Source organism: Temnothorax longispinosus, chromosome 2 (assembly GCF_030848805.1).
Source record: "Temnothorax longispinosus isolate EJ_2023e chromosome 2, Tlon_JGU_v1, whole genome shotgun sequence".
NCBI lineage: Eukaryota > Metazoa > Arthropoda > Insecta > Hymenoptera > Formicidae > Temnothorax > Temnothorax longispinosus.
The window spans coordinates 23,925-40,848 of record NC_092359.1 but is presented as its reverse complement, the minus strand read 5'-3'; the positions used below and the strand labels follow the sequence as shown (position 1 = coordinate 40,848).

At 42.4% G+C, this 16,924-nt stretch overlaps 1 protein-coding gene across 6 annotated transcripts; it reads left to right on the top strand.

The window, feature by feature from the left end:
• Positions 1 to 237: 237 nt before the first annotated feature.
• LOC139808166 (uncharacterized) lies at positions 238 to 16,859 on the top strand. 6 transcript variants are annotated; one of them, XM_071769837.1, is made up of 9 exons: positions 238 to 808; positions 5,033 to 5,151; positions 5,437 to 5,668; positions 7,047 to 7,380; positions 7,759 to 8,062; positions 9,052 to 9,417; positions 9,769 to 11,072; positions 11,333 to 12,022; positions 12,110 to 12,274. In XM_071769837.1, exons 2-9 carry the CDS (start codon positions 5,059 to 5,061, stop codon positions 12,132 to 12,134), a joined length of 3,348 nt encoding a protein of 1,115 aa, XP_071625938.1. In that variant the 5' UTR covers positions 238 to 808; positions 5,033 to 5,058; the 3' UTR covers positions 12,135 to 12,274. The 6 variants fall into 6 exon arrangements, with proteins under 6 accessions (XP_071625938.1, XP_071625934.1, XP_071625939.1 ...); XM_071769833.1 differs by having other exon boundaries at positions 252 to 808; positions 12,132 to 16,859; XM_071769835.1 differs by lacking the exon at positions 238 to 808 and adding an exon at positions 926 to 1,290 and having other exon boundaries at positions 12,132 to 16,859.
• The last annotated feature ends 65 nt before the right edge of the window (positions 16,860 to 16,924 follow it).

Sequence of the window (16,924 nt, the reverse complement as noted above, 5' to 3'; positions counted from 1 at the left end):
TCAGCCTGCCCCCTGAGAAAGTGGACGTCATTGCAACTACGTGTCTACGTCCCTTTCGCTCGGTAACGATACATGACATGGTTCGTGTCCGTGCTATGGTTCATGTCCGAACTAGAGTCCTAGGTCCTAGGTCGGTATTGTCAGCATCTTCTTCAGACGGTCTTGAAATATTATATAAGAATAAATTTAAATCTAAATGACGACGTGTAAAGTTTGATAGGTCTAGGGTGTAGCTGTGGACGTAGAGTATTGCGCGTATTCGTATTTTCATTTTCTTCCGAATCATATCCGGCATCCCTTGCGGTTGCAGTGTGAGAGTATGAGCTAAGCAGTCTAAGCACACCCCTGCAAGGGCAAGGAACACGAAGCACGAGCGATGAGCGTGCGCGACCAGCGCGACGCGCGACTTGTCGCTCGAGCGGCTCGAGCACGAGTAGGATTGCGTACTGAGTAGGACGCGAGCACGCGAGTCGTCGACGTCGTCGTCGTGGGTCGTGGACTCGTGGTGCGTGCCATGGACAGAGAGGTCAGAGAGCAGCCAGAGAGCGCGTCTCCTTAAAGGAGCACAGTTGGCAGTGTTGGCACGGATCGCGGGTCAAGATGTGAGCCGTCAAGGCGCGGGGGTGTCACGCTGTAAAACAGCGAGTCGTGGACGTCGTGGTCGCCGTGGGCCCAGGCCGAGAGAGAGAGGGAGAGGGAGAGCGAGAGCCTGACACACACGAGGGGAGAATAGAGAAATGGAGTAGCTGGAAAAGGGGATCGATCGGTGTTGGCCGATAGCTGCGGCAATGGAGGACATCAGACTAGGGTAAGTACCGGTTTTGTCGAGAGTCGCGCGCGGCCGGGTACGTATGCACTACGTACATGCGTGTGCTGCGTGTGCATCCGAGGCCCGAGGTCCGAGAAGAAGCGCGAGCGCGAGCGCAAGTGCGCTCTCGCCTCGCCGAGGGCGCCGAGGCTGAGCTGAGGTCGCTGAGGAGAGGACGGAGAGGACGGAGAGGACGGAGAGGAAAGTAGGGCGTCGGGGGTGGTTGGTGTTGGCGGCGTGTCGGGGAGGGCGGTCGCGCGCGACTGTCCCGCTTTTTCGCCCTGACGCTCTCGCCGCCTCCGGAAACGCAACCCGAGAGCGAGCTTCTTTTCGAAGGCGGAGGCGAGAACGATTCGGCGATGAAGGCTCGACGAGGGCTCGATCTCGACGACATGCATGGCACGCGCGTCAGTGACGAGTGTAGCGAGAAATCGGCCAAGAGGACGTGGAAACGGACGGTGCTGGTGCTGGTGCTGGTGCTGGTGCGTAACGCGATATACATATAATCGCAACAGTGCTTTGCAGTGGTGGCAATGCGAGACGCCAACTCCGATGAGCTTTCTTCAGTGAGTGCAATATGTGACATAACGACATAACGATCGTGTGAGAAACCAAAGTAAATTTCGACAAGTCGAGTGGCCGCTGTTGTCGCTCTGTCACGCGATAAACGATTTTACACGTCTCGCGCGCGCGTACCTATTCTCTCTTTCTCGCGTCTATATTCTCGCTTCTGTATCTGTATCACTGTCGCAAATAAACGCAAACGTCATTTGCGCGCTTATAGACGTAGAAGCAATCTTTCGATCGTTTTCTCTTTCGAGTAGAATAGTAGAAGGCTCGCCCCAGTCGCCACTCGCCACCCTCACGTCCCTCACTCGAGGGTGGCCCGGGTGCAGCCGTGCCTTATCTCGTGAAATACATACAATTTTTCGCAAAGAAATTATTATTCTGTGGAACAGTAGAACAAGTGCCCCGCGAGATTTACTATTCAAAATCCTGCAACGTGTAACTCTCTCTCTCTCTCTCTCTCTTTTGCATTTTCTTCCCATCTTTCTATTTACTTTTACTACAAATGCAAAAGAGCAAAGCTAGGAATGACAGCGAGCAGCGAGAAGATGTGATGTCACTATCGTTTCATCCACCTTTCTCTCTAAAAGATTAAATAGTTATGCTTGAATATGATGAAAACTATATGTGAAAACAGTATATGAAAAAGCACATAATTTTTATGGAGAATAAAATTATTTAACGCGTTGGACATAATGTGAATGACAGAGATGAAAAAGCACGTCCCGCAAGATCGTGCGACGCGACGCGACGCGACGCGACGCGTGGCACCGTGGTACGCTGCTCACATACTTATGCACTTGCTCGCGTATTTCTCTTTCTTCGTTTATTGTTAGAGATATATGTACTTATATCGTCGCGCTAACATCAAAGTGTTCTAACATCGAGCAGCGTTGTGTACGCGTGTTGCAATCGATCATTAGCGCGACGCGACGCGACGGCGACGTAGGTAGGAGTGATCGCGTGTAAAAACGTAACGTAAGGAGCACCGTCACATTTACCGACGACGTGAACCTTACTCTACGTGTCACTATTGTCAGTCTTTGCCACCGACATGACGGTCCGAGAGATGAACCTCATGGCACGCGCCGCGTTTTTATCACCGCCACACCGCCAGATACACATACACTGTACACTTTACATAAGAGAGATTCTTTCTTTATCTTTGCCTGCTTATACAATATACTAATATATACAACAAAAAGAAGTTGTCGAATGTAGGTCTCATTTCTGCATTTATTGACATGCAATTTTTTTGTACCAACGTGGTTAAACAATACCGCGACACGGGGAAAATCGGAAAAAAAAAAAAATAATAGATCGAGAACGACAGAATGCTTTTTATGGGCTATCATTCACGATTATTATTCTTTAAATTTCTAACTAAATTTCATCGGTATTATATTTTCTCTGCAATCTCTGCAATCTCTGCGAAATAAAAATCATAAACGAGAGATGAAGCTCGATGAAAAGCTCGGCCGTAAGTCTTCGTAAACAATCTACATACTACATAAATATCTTGAAAAGTGGTACGTATTGCAGTAAATGATAGTGCGTAATAGTCTGCAAGTCACTTTGTGACTCGTGACTTGTGTGCAAAGATACATCTTTCTCGGGAATGTCCTAGAACTAATTGTAAGGAAAATCTTGATGCGTAGACTCGCGCGTTTGCGCTTCGAAGGTGCGATGTGCTATAAATAGAAGAGCCTTGTTAGCGACTGCACAACGTACACGCCTGTACTTACCAGATGCATCAGGTACAAGAGCTACGTTACAATCACATATTATAAGATGCCATTCGATCCGATCCGTGAACGTATCTATAATATATATTAGTAGGTACGAATTCTGTGTGAATTTATCGCGGCGCGGCGTCGCATTCCCGCATTCAACCACAACCCATTCTATCGTAAATTTTATCCCGACGATCGATTTCAACTGTGCGTGGAAATCCGACTAACATTACGGTAAATCAAATTATTTATTTATTATTATACGTAGAAAGATATACATTTATGTTTCTTTTTACGAGCAACGCTTCGTTATCGAGCTTAGAATATCTTAAAAGATCGTCGAAGGAAAGTCTCATCGTTAACGCTATAGGGAAGCAATGTGTTGCTTACGTTTAGGCTTATTGTTAGTCTCAACCTTTTAATTTTAAATAACGATGCCGCAAGAGATACCGCGAGATATATATGACTCATATTATAACAACTAGATTTTTCGCGAACGATCTGTCACGTATCTATTATTAATTATATAATCGAACAATTTGTATCATCGTCCGATTCTTCATGGTGGCTCAATCGCTACCGATCCATGTTCCTCCCTTCTCTTAACCGCGGTAACCCCCGGAATGGACACGTCCTGAATGGGCTTGGAACGTGCAGCGGGCAAATGATGAAACGAGTGATAACTGCTATCACTTGTACGCGTATCAATAGGTACGGCGCGCGTCGACGCATGAATCTTAATTGTTGCCCACTTGACCGCGGCCGCTGCAAAATTTCGCGCTCGGTTTGACTTATTGTTAGGGATAACTATATAGTCAGTCAACCAGTCAGCGCCCAGCGGTCATGCACGTATACACGTACGGTTAAACTCGCGGCTAATCTTTCGGTTTATTTTACAATCGCATCACTTTTCATGCTTCGGTCTTGCCTCGCTAGTTGTGCGATTTCGCACAACGATTCGTTAGACAACGTTTGAGGTTTGAGCCGAATTTTAAACAATCACCGAGCGCGAATGAATTATTTTTCTTGTTCATTTTATATGTTAGAGAGCGCGATATCGGGAATAGTGCAGTACCTACATGTTTTATACGTAAAATCATTCCTCGCTTAAACATTCTAATTAGCGCTACCAACTATATAATTATTCGCGAACGCAGCTTGCACGCGCATAAATGATTTTTCTAACAGCGACATAATTTTTATTATTTATACGCTGAATATGGATTTGCTCATTTTTGGCCAATGTTTAACGTTAAAACGCAACGCCAGCGCGTTGAAGACGTGGAAGAGATCTCGTGAAAATGAATCTCCTGTTTCAATTAGTTTATATAGAGTAAGTGCAGAACGATGTAACTCTCTTTAATAAATAATTTTTAATATTACATAGAGTGAATATGTAATAGTAATAATACGCACGATTATTAATATTAGATATATTTATTAATGGCAAAGCAAGAAGAAATAAATATCGTATATAACACGTGTCGCAAATTTTATTTAATAAAAATCACGGCAAACACAAATGCCTTTCTTAATTAGGTTATACGTATTGACTGGCAAAGTAAATGTTACTTATTCGGTTTAAATGCCTTTATTATTTAATATAAGCACCGTTTCAAAACAGTTTCTCGAGCTTTATCAAGCGAAAAATCGTCAGGCGAAGAGCGTCACACGATATACACCTGTTGGTGTTATTACATAATACTCGAGAACTGTCGTATAACAACGGCAAGAATGAGAGCGTAATAACCGAGCTGGCGATTATACACACGACCACGTGTGTATACCTTCTTTCACGCGCTCTCAAGATTGCGTGAAGTAAGATTTCGCTTTCGCAAAGTTAAAAGTTTCGCGTAAAAGCCATTAACGTGTCGGGAAAAATTTCAAGTATCGTATGAGTTTGATTTCTTTTTTTTTTTTTCAGTATTACCGTGGTCTGAGCGCTCAAAAATGGCGTCAGGATTGCCGCCGAATGTCCATCAAAAGAAGCTTGGACCAGCGCCGATAGCATCTTTCGAAGACTTATCCGAGGAAGTGGAAAACGTGAGTCCTATTTCCTCTTCATCGTTTATCTCAAAATCGACTCTCTCTCTCTCTCTCTCCCCCCCTCTTCCTCCCTCCCTCTCTCTTTCTGAGATCCTCTTTTGACTTGAATCCCGATGTTTGTACGTGTGCGATCTCGGAGATTAATCTTCTCGATCGTCCGTGAGTTCTGTGAATCACTGCACGAGAAGCCGGCCCTCGACCTGAGCCCATCAACCAACCAATCAACCCCGTGTGACTGTGCTCTACGATCCACGACAAACCAGGAAACGAATTTGAATGCAGGGAGAATCGGCGGCAGCGGCAGCGGCAGCGGCAGCGGCGACGGCGACGGCGACGACGGCGGTAGCGGTAGGGCGAATGCCGGGTATCGTCGAGGTCACCACGCCAGCAACGCCTGGTAGTTCGCTCAAGACGCCTAGCACGCCGCGAATTGATATCAGTAGAGCGAGCAGTTCTTCGCACCATGAGGACAGTAATTCCAGGGATTCGTCGCCTGACCGGGAGCTTCTCGCAGGTGATTGCTTTCTTGTAAATTATCCTGTTTTGTTTCCGTTTCAATTTTTTCACACTTTGCTCAGCGGACACGATTATATCATCACATAAAACTTTGCTAACGCGATATTGACGTAACTTTGAGTGAAATGAATTTGACCGATGTCTACATCTAAATATGTATATAATTAGTGAGCCAGTCTGAATAAAGGAGCATTATAAATGTTTGTTATTTGAATCTGTTTTTAAATTTTTGTTATTTAATCATTTTTTTCTTTGGTTGCGATATTTAACATGGCATAATGCAATAACGATAGTAACGCAGCAACGCGGTAACGAGTACCCGTATGGTCGGTATGGCCCGTATGACCCGTAGGTATCTAAGACGAAAATCCATCTATTGCCATTAAATCGAGAGCCTATCGGGGTAAGAAGCGAGCTTTGCGTGCACAGGTTGCACATATTTCGAATAGTTTCTGAAAAAGAATCCCTTATTAGGTCAAGGTCTTGATCGATTCAACTTACAGGAGTCTAAATGGCCTGTTCGATGGTACCGATCTTGATTATTTATATGGGTTCTCGCACGATATATACACGCTGCACAAATTAAAACGCATTAAAGTCCCACCAAATTCCTTCTTTGATCACATTGCCGGCACGATTTTCTTATCTATTCTCTTCTACGTATATTGTATAATACTTTCGTTATTACGTTCGAATCCTGATCAAAATGTCGCTGTTAATTCTCTCCTTTATGTCTCACTAAAGGTTGCTGTTATCAAACTATTGCTGCAAATTAAAAATACAAGAAATAAAGTCTTTTCTATGTGACATGACATACAATTAAAATGTATCAAGTAGTGAGAACGTCGGTCTCTTCATATACTATACTATACGTACGGGATAGATTTCTTTTGACGCATTTTATTGGGATGCTGTTAATCCTATTAAATCCTTCATTTTCTCTACACGTGGGGATAGATCAAAACTATGGAAGAATATCATATGGTATATCACACACGTCTAATGCTAAGTTCAATAAAGATGTAGTTTTTAATTGAACTTGAAGACCCGACGTTTTAAGAGTATCGAGCGTTCGCAGCGCACCATGTACATACATACGTCGGGGATGGAAGATTCGATTAGTTGAACGATTATACAGCTACATTTACACATTTTGCAGAAACCGTGAGAGGACGCGACGTAGATTTCAATCAAATTATTCAAATGTTAGAGATGATTGTGCGGACATTCGGAGAAGCCAAATATAAGAAGGGCCGAGTAACATTTTAAACGCCCGATTTAATCTACATTATAGACTCGGAAAGTTATCTCGAGGGGAACGCGTCGCTTGTTCAAGAACGAAACGGTGTAAAAATGGAGATCTTGTGAATTTTTAGGTGCGGATCCTCCGTCCGGTTGCAAGCTGACCCTGGGCTACAAGGAAGACGCCCAAGACCTCAGGTCCTCTACGGAGGAACTGGATTTACAGGATCCCGTCCATGAGCAAGATCTCAAACGGGAGTCCAAAAGGCGAAAGCGGAAGGAGGCCGACGGATCCCAATCGGATTACAGTGGCAAGCAGCTGGGTCAAGATCGCGAACGCAAGGACAGTAACTGCTCGGAGATATGCTTGCTCAACATTAGCGGTAGAACGTCTAGACTGTCGTCGGTTGGCAGTCAAGGCTCCGGCGTCTCCGGGAAGCTCTCGGTCATGTCAGTGACTTCCTCCAGGTAAGAAATGCAAAATATTAAAGATGTGAATACACACGTTATCTTGCATGCTTGCGCTGGATGCTGGCGGTAATATGTATTTCCTTCTTGAAGAGTCACCATACTTTTTTTAGAAATCTACTTTGAGGTTGCCGCTCTATGATCTCTATTTTATCGATTTCTTTATTTGCCTTGCACGCCAAGTCTCCAGTTACTCATTTATTACTTACACAAAGTTTACGTCCCTGATTATTTACTTTGACGTCTCACTCGGTCTGTCTGATGAAAAGTGAAACCATTAGGCTTTGCTAACGAAAGTCATACAGCATATACAACACGGAAAATGCGTAAAATGTACTATTTGTTGACGAAAAATGTGTGCATTGCGGTTTCCTTTAGATCCCCGAGTCCTCACAAGTGTCTACTGGAGACGTCGTTCTGCGGAAGCAAGCCGACGCTGGCTGATAATCTAATAGAGCCATCGAAACCGGAGACCGATGATCTCGAGAAGATACTCTTGAAGCGGGAGGCCGATACCACGAAGGCATTGATTCCCGAGAGTATTAAAGTGCCTATGGTAGGTGGCAATCTGAAGCCGGATCCGTTGGACAAGCCTAGAAGACGCGGTCGTGAGGAGCGGAAGGAAATCTTCAAACGGGAAGTGGAAATCACCAAAAGATTTCTGGAAAAAGTTAATATAGAGGTTGGTCTCTCTGTCTTTTAAGATCCTGTTTTTTTCTTCTCCAAGAGTCGCTTGATATTTTCTATCGAGAAATATCGAGGCGGTGTCTGCGAGTCTCGTGACGTAGATTTTTTTTTATATGCAATAGTCACATATTGCTCGATTACGAGCGTCCGCGTCGTGACTCTTACTATAATACTCTGACCCACGTATATCTGGATCGGATAGTATGGGACCTACACACGTTAACGCCGATTCCGAACGGCTGTTACAAAGGGGTACTACACACACGTTTATGGCAAAATATTCTCGGTGTGTTATCTCTTTTCTAAGAGGTGGCAATCGAACGAAAACCGACGATTTTGATCGGACCTGAACTTTGATCTTCGGCTCATTAGAGCAGCGCACAACTCTCTGCGCCACAATCGCCATTTTTTAAATATAAGATTATATTATTCTATTGGGATTTTATTCAACTGGATTTTATCGAAAATTTTATCAATAGCGTTACAATGAGACACGATAGCGTGATAATAGCGCAAAAGTGTTACAAAATTCTTTTTCTTCTTTTTTTTTAGGACAAATTCTTTCTTTTTAGGAGGAACGCTTTATAAACAACAATGGTTCTGCACGAATGTCGCTTATGTATATATAGCCGTTGTTATTTACACAGCGCTCTTTCTAAATCTCAATGCCTCGCCGCGCGCGTAGTAGCAACGTTAACGCTAATAAGCTGCTCCTCGTCGAATTGCGCGAACGCACTCGGATTCGCGTATCTTTATTACGTAATCGCTCATTAATTATTGTGAGAGACTTACAAAACGGTAAAAGACTTTTTGAGATTCAGTTTAACCCGCTCAACCTGCCCTCGAGAAGTGGTCCGGTCATTATACCAGACACCCTGTATATATAAAAATATTTAAATAAATATTTACTTTTGAATGTGAGACTAATGAATAAATATATTGGCTCTTCTCTCGTATTGTGTGTGTATATGTGTGCGGGGGCAGGTACCGATCATCAAAAAATCGAGCGAACAACAAGGATCGGCACCGCGACAACAGCACCAACAACACAAGCAGCAACAGCAACAGCAACATCAACAACAACAACAACATCAACATCAACATCAGCAGCAATACCAATCAACAAATGTTCAAATCCAGGAAGTTCAAAAACCCGTGACACTCGATTTCAACGACAAAAGAAAGAAGACTCAAAACTTTAAGGAGATTGTGCAGACGACACCTACGACGAGTAGCCTCACCGGAAGTCCGAAATTACCGAGACATCAAAAAGTTCGCGATCTTGAAGGCTCGCGAACGCCCAGTCCGTCGTCCGTATCCAGAAAAAGTAGCTTTGCCTCGTTGTTTAAGGTACATAAATAATATCTTGAAAAATATTTCGCGATTTATTATATTAGTAATCAAAGAAGGAAAAGAAAAAGATTATGTATTATATTGTATGTATTTGCTTTAAAAATAAAATGCAAGATATATTAGATAATTTTGAAATAATTCTTATTAATTGAAATACGTACCATTCATAATCATCTTTAGTGCGTATTTTTATTCAGAGAACATTTTACCGCCTGTCTAAAAACTTTTAGAGTCTTTACTTAACATAGACTTTGATAGAGGGACGATGACACCCTGCCATCTATCCAATCTAATATTTAATCTTTTATTATCAAGTCACTGAATTATATTATATTTGTGTTTAAATAGGCTAGAACCGACGGCGGCAGCGTATTGAGCCCGGAATCACCGTCACCTAGCACAAAGCCACGACGAAGTCTGACATCGAAATTGAAAGACACTACGGAGAGTCTGAGGAGCCGTTCAAAATCACGCGAGAGAGTCTCTATAGACAAAGGTTCAATCATGAAGAAGGACTCGAAGAATAAGGGAGTATTTTCGTCTACACTGAGCTTGTTTAAGAAACGCGAGAGGAAGAAGAGCTACGATGAAGCAATTGCGGCCTCGTGTGATCTCGAAGTCGCCAGTGGGGACGAACATCCGTCTCTCGAGAGTATCGGTCACGTGGAGTTTACGTTCAACACGGAGAAAGAAAGGACGCGTCAGGATGATTCAATCTTCATTAGTCTGCATGCCGATGACAGGAACTACGAGGAGGCCTTGCCGTCGGAGAGCGTCTCGATACCGTTGGAAACGCCGACCAAATTACTGGACGAGTACGAGTCCGAAGGGCCGCATATGGGCAGTATAATCACAGAGGTGTCGATCGAGCACCATCCGACACCGTCGTCGTCGATCGCCAAAATTAGGACTGAAGCGCAGATCGAAACGCGTACGGCGACGCAGACCGTATCCAAAAGCTCGTGCAGAGATAACCGGCCACCGCAGAGCGAGTTGAAAGACTCGCACATACTGAAAAGTTCCAAGTTGAGAGACTCGAAGATTAGCGCGCAGGCTAACAAAATAGTCGAGGCGCTGCCACCACCCAAGTCATCGATTACGGTTAAACCAGATATTAAACTGGAGATTAAATCGGAAGTTAAATCGATAGATTTGCGAACGTCGTCCAGTGGTTTGTCGAGAGAATCTACTGGCAAAAAGCCGGACATAATAAAGCCAAAGAGAAAAAGCAAAGAGAATCAGCAGCAGCAGCAGCAGCAGCCAGAATCACCCGAGAAGATAAACGATGATGTAGGGATGCAACAGAAAAAGATAAGCTCGGGAGAGCTTTCTCGAACTGTACAAGAAACTAAAAGACTCGATCTCCTTGATGACAAGATCAGTAAGTCGCTAGAACAGGAAGGTCTGGTAAAAACACCCAGTGTGATATCCGATTTGGATCACAATAGCTCTGAATCCGAGAAAGATTCGGAGATCGAGTTTATTCGTAATAAGGTCGAGAAGCTGGCTGAGGAACTACCGGACGAGCGAAAGGGTCTCTTTTACGAGGAGAGCTTCGAGGAGGATCTTCCATATGTACCGACGACTCTGCCATTGGAGAAGAGCGTCGCTATACCTATTTTACCGGTTAAACAACGACTTCAGGAAGTAAGGTAAAATTCTTTCAAATGAAAAATTATAAATCTCGACATATCACGAACGATACATTGTACATATGTGATATTACGTGTAAGCGTACAATATAAAATAAATTATTTAATCGAGTCTTAATTATTTTATAATTAAATATTTATATTAATATTAAATTATATGTACGTAGAAGACAGTTCTTATTCTAGAAAGTCCTTAACACGTTTTAATTTTTACGTCATATTAATGATGTGTGATTCATATCATGCGTGATTCTTATCAGGACGATCCCAATCGAGAGACCACGCTCAACGACGCCGATAAATCCAACTTTACTCGACGAGTTTGTGATGCAGACATCGCTGGACGAGCGGCGCGTGGAACGGATGAAGATATCTCTGCCGCGAGAGGATAGTTTCAAGCTGAAGAGCCCACGTCGGCAATACGCCAGTACAGCGAATACGTTCACTGAATTTGCGGGCAAGGTGCCGCCGGATGGCGGCCGCAAAGGCGCTACCAACCAAGGAAAATCACCTAGTCCACCTCCACTGCCACCGAGAGCATCATCATCATCGTCATCATCGTCATCAGCAGCAGCAGCAGCAGCAACAACAGCAACAGCAGCGCGGCTGAGCAACTGGATCAACTTTGAAGAAATACCGGAGAAGCGAAAGGCACCGAAACGGATACAGACGATACCGCGCGGCCCAGAGGACGAGATTGCAAAGACTATCAGCGGTGGTTATAGCTACGTGCAACCGGAAGAGTGCAAGTGCGAGTGCCATGAGGAGTCTAGGCGGGCGTCTATGCGAGAGGTAGCGGCGGTGGCAGCGGCTGTCGCCGCTACTGCCACCACCAGCACCAGTACCAGAACCTCCTCTTGCAGCAGCAATGGCGAGCGACCGTGCAACGGCGAAAATTGTACGGCGCCGGCCACTGGCGGTAGCTCGGTCGACCGTGCCAGTATCGTCAGGTAATGCCAATCGGCTGACCGATTGTCAAAGCGAGCTAACCACGTGTCCAGCCCGAGACGATCCGCGAAGGCGCTAGTGACGAGTAGAAATCTGTTTCTGTACTTTCAGTGACAGCTCGCTGGAGTGTTCGTTGAGCATCGACGACGGCCAGAGCACGCAGGTGCTTCTCGGCAACTCGACGAAACCCTTCGCAATGGATCTCGACGTGCGTTCCAACAGGTCGAGCACCGTATCGCAGGAGGAAAACGACGAGACTCAGCACCAATAATAATAATTTTAATAATAGCGCACCTCGTATAGCGCATCCACGCCTTAGGATCTTTGGATTTCCCTCTTTTTCGTACGGAAAGATGAATCCGAGTTCCTCCGATACGAATCAAAGAGCGATTTGATTCCGAATGAGACGCGCGCCATCGTTGTTTTCGTCGCATTTTTTTTTCCTACGAGACAATTTCTAAAGGGATTCTATGCGCGTTTCTCGGTAGATCGTAGTAGGCGCGCGATAAAACTTCCGAAAGCACATCGCTCGCGTCTTCGAAAAATTACTTTCGATCCTCGTGCGTTATACATTTGTTTACCCGTATGACACACGCCAATCGGACCATTTTCGCATACGTGCATCGGATTTACATTACTTTCGCATGATACTTGGCACGAAAACGGCCGTGTTATATACCGCTATATATCGTAGTTTGTTTCTTTTTTTTTGTCGTAATTTTCTTTTGACGGTAGTCGCACTCGTTATCGTAATATAAGAGAAGGAAATGGAGAGTAATGCGTGTAACGCTCTTCACTGTATCAAGTTTTTTCCAAGTATAAAATTAAGAGCTTTCGGAAAAAAGCTACATCCTTATTTTACGAGTTTAAGAGTTTATCGTACGCATGCCATGCACGCATGCGCATTGATACTTTGTTAGAGGTAGACCTAGAGGCATCCCGAGGATGGTGGCTCGCTAATGTTTCTACTAATATCTACAAATTTGTCACTAGTTTTCTCTGACGAGAGACACGCGCACCGCCACGAAATATCGATGAAACGTTCGGGTGTCGCTTGTATCTCACTCTCTTTCTGAAAGAAAGTATAAAAGGTGTAGAACACACACACACACACACACACACACACACACACACACACACACACACACACATATTATTTTATCAATTATTGTATATACAGCGACGATCGATGAGGCGAGATCTCGCGGTGTTCGAGCAAGCTTTCGAAGCTTCATATCATATAGATAAGCATAGATTTATAGACACATATATATTTCCGTGGGCACGTTGATCTTGTACCGAAGTTACGAAGTTTATTCAATGTTGAGCCGGAGTTGAACCGGTACGATCATTTACTGATCGATTGTTTTTCAAACTTGTACGATAGCATTTACATAAACGAGTCTACAATGACCGATAAGTATAGGTTTCGCGAACGGTCCCCAATCGCCAATATCGTACGCGTTATAATTTACGGCGATAACGCTGCATAATTATCCGAAAGTTGGTCGACGTTCATGCTAAATGCACGCGATCGAAACTATTACTTAAATAATATGTTATTACTGCATACGAATTAAACAGCGCACGCGCGCACGACGTTTTCCAACTACCGTACTATCTTGTAAAATGCTCCTACGTGCCAGCGATTTTTCTACTCGCCACAATCTTTTTGCATCTTTATTTTTAGATCTGGCTTGGCGAGCCATCATTCGCACGAACGTGCTAATTTCAAAGGGAGCGATTCTTTGTCATTATTCTCCCCTCGGTCGGGAATTTCACGAAGCCGAGACGAGATGCACATGTTACGTGTGCGTGTTCCACAAGTCGAGCTCTCATACGATAGAGAGAAAGACAATTCTATATTATCTACCTCCTTAAAAAAAAAAAAAAAAAAAAAGAAAAAAAAAAGAAAAAGAACGACAAAAAATGTACCAAAGATAATCGAGTGTGTCTGTGGAGAGTTGGTTGCATCCGCGCTTTGAAAATCAGCCGCGACCAGCTCGGTTTGACTCCTTTTCTCGCGACAAGTTCAATTTTTTAGGAGAAGAACGGAAAGGAAATGGCATACGTAATATTATAAAAGGATTATAAAGTAATTGCGAAAAGGTAAAAGCAACCTTATTTCTCAATGGGCCAATTCGAAGATTCGTGATAAACTGGAAATTAAAAGCGTTAACTTTTTAATAGTATCTGCTTTATATTCGTCCTCGGATCGGAACTATCTCGTTAATACATATACGGATGACACGAATGTAAAGGATACAATTTGTTTTTGCCTTCAACAATTTGTCTATATTGCTTTTAATATAGTAACACTTCAGGCAAAGTTAATCTAATATCATAGAGTAGTATTCATAGGCCTAGTTTACACCGATCTCTTGATACGCGTATCAAACAGTATATTTGAACTAATCAGCCAATAATCAGACTTATTTACTAGTTATTTACTATTTAATACGCGTATCAAGAGATCGGTGTAAACTAGGCCATAGTCAGATCTTAAATATGACTATGAATACCGGTCATAGTCGTGCATTGTAATTTTAAAATATATTTTTGGAAATGTTGGAATATGACGAGTTTGAGCGTCGTCGACAACGGTCGAAGAACAGGAAGGGTGTAAACGCGTTCTAATCGATTTTCGACCAGTTTTTGTAAAAATTATTATGAATTCATTCAAATTATCATGAATCATTAGTATGAATTCTTTAATTTCAATTTAATTTGTCAAGTTTTTTTTATTCTTAATAATAGATTAGTGGAGAGATAGGATAATAATTTTCCATTAACTAGATCTGTGCTCTACAAAGAGCATTGTAAAAAGTTACCGTTGTTTTTTGAATTCCATTTTGTATTTTACATTCGATCGTTAATTGCGAGTAATCAATTTATAATTTATGATAGGAAAATACTTTTAGATGTTATATACATATTAATATATATAATTTAAAGATTATATAGCTTCCTCGGAAAAAAGCTGAAAAATAGTGATTAAAAGATATGATTTGTTTCCTCTATTCGGAATCAGACATAAGTATGTGTAGCGTGACCTGATGATCTAATGATCGAAACTATCTAAATTGAATTAATGATTGAATTAAGTTATGGAAATCGATATTGGATATATATATATATATATATATATGGTTGGCGACTGACTGATTGTCCATCTAATCGAAGAACGATAATCGTATTCCACTTGGCATCGAAAGTTAATAAACAGTGCCATTAAATTCATTTGCATGCGTAGCGAGAAAATGAGCTTACAAGGGGTCAAACCAAAATTCACGTACGCATTTACGAGCAAAGTGGCACGTTTTGTTCTGCACGATTGTTTCTTTTCCTTTTTAGTCTCTCACGAATGACATATACATAATACATATATACATATGTATAAATGTCGTCGACGCGTGTAAGTACTTGAATACTTCATATTGACTTGAATGAGTTTCGCTCAATGGTTAGGTTTTTTCGTGATGTTATCCTTCTAGTTGTAAGAGAAAAAGAAAAAGGAACTATATGCATCGTGTTCAAAGTGAAAAGATTAATTCTTAAGCAACAGAAATAGTTTGCCGCTTGTCTGTCACGCCGAGCGACGCGTCGATGAAAGATTGACAACTTTGTAATTATAATAGCATTCGTCGAAAGCTGCGATAAGAAAAGTTTACCTTCTTTTGAAACTATTTTGTATTTTTCTCGGTTTATCAAAATTTTCATAGGAAATATCCTATTATATGATTTACAGTTATAAAAAAAGCAGATAACAGGTCTTTTTCTATCGATTGATAAATAATTTCTTACAAAGTAATTTCTTCTCCGTAATCTGTGCGTGTCAAGTCGCATGCTCGACGTGGCAGAGATTAATCACGCGTATTTGAATTGAATCGAGTTTCCATTCTACTTCCATTCCATTCTTTATTTCCCTCTCCGTCCTGTATACTCCTCTTTACCTCCACCTGGACATGTAGTAGTTAAGTCGAGAAATGAATTAATTAATAGAGATGTAAGTGATTAAGTAATACTTGGCGAATTGATCGGATGTGCTCGTCTCTTTTTCCTTTTATTCTTCTCTCTTCGGCGAAGGAAAAGGGACGAGTAAATCCATATGCATGTAGTAAGCAATCTTGTGAAGACGGCGCAATTTGGTCTCGATGCAGCCAAATATTTTGTGCAAAAGATAATTTTCTTTCTTTTAGATTTTGATGTTTAGCTAAACGAATTTTCAGAGTATGTACCGGGTGTTGCAGCGACACAGAGGTCAGTATGACGGGTTGCTCATTCGTGCAAGCTCACAAAGTCATTCACAGCTGCATTTACTTTGACGCGTTATACATATGTGAATGATTATAATGTGCCGAAGCCTACGCATTGCAGCTGTGAACGACCATGCGCGCCTGTACGAATGGACAACCCGTCATGCTGACCTGTATGTCGGTGCAACAACCGTATGTATGTGTGTGCGTGCGTGCGTGCGTGTATCTGCGTGTGTGTGTGTGTGTGTGAAAGAGAGAGAGAGAGAGAGAGAGAGAGAGAGAGAGAGAGAGAGAGAGCGCATCCATTGTCCGTTTATTCTAGCAATACATGACTGTTCGTTAATTATTATTTTTTATGCAATGTATAAGAGTGTGACAAAAATGGAATAAAATTGGATATTTAAATGTTTCTAATGTTATGTAAATAGGACTATAGGGACACGCGCGCACGCGCGCGTGCGTGAAATTACATTTTCAAATGCTATACGAAGTAAACATGTTTGAACGATGATGATTCTGATAATGATACACGTTTGACGATCTCATGTTCAGAAACGAAAAAAATAAATTAAAATAAACTGTTTACGTGTGTGTTTTATAATGAATGGTTATATTATTTTACATCATTATGTTGGTTCATTGATTATC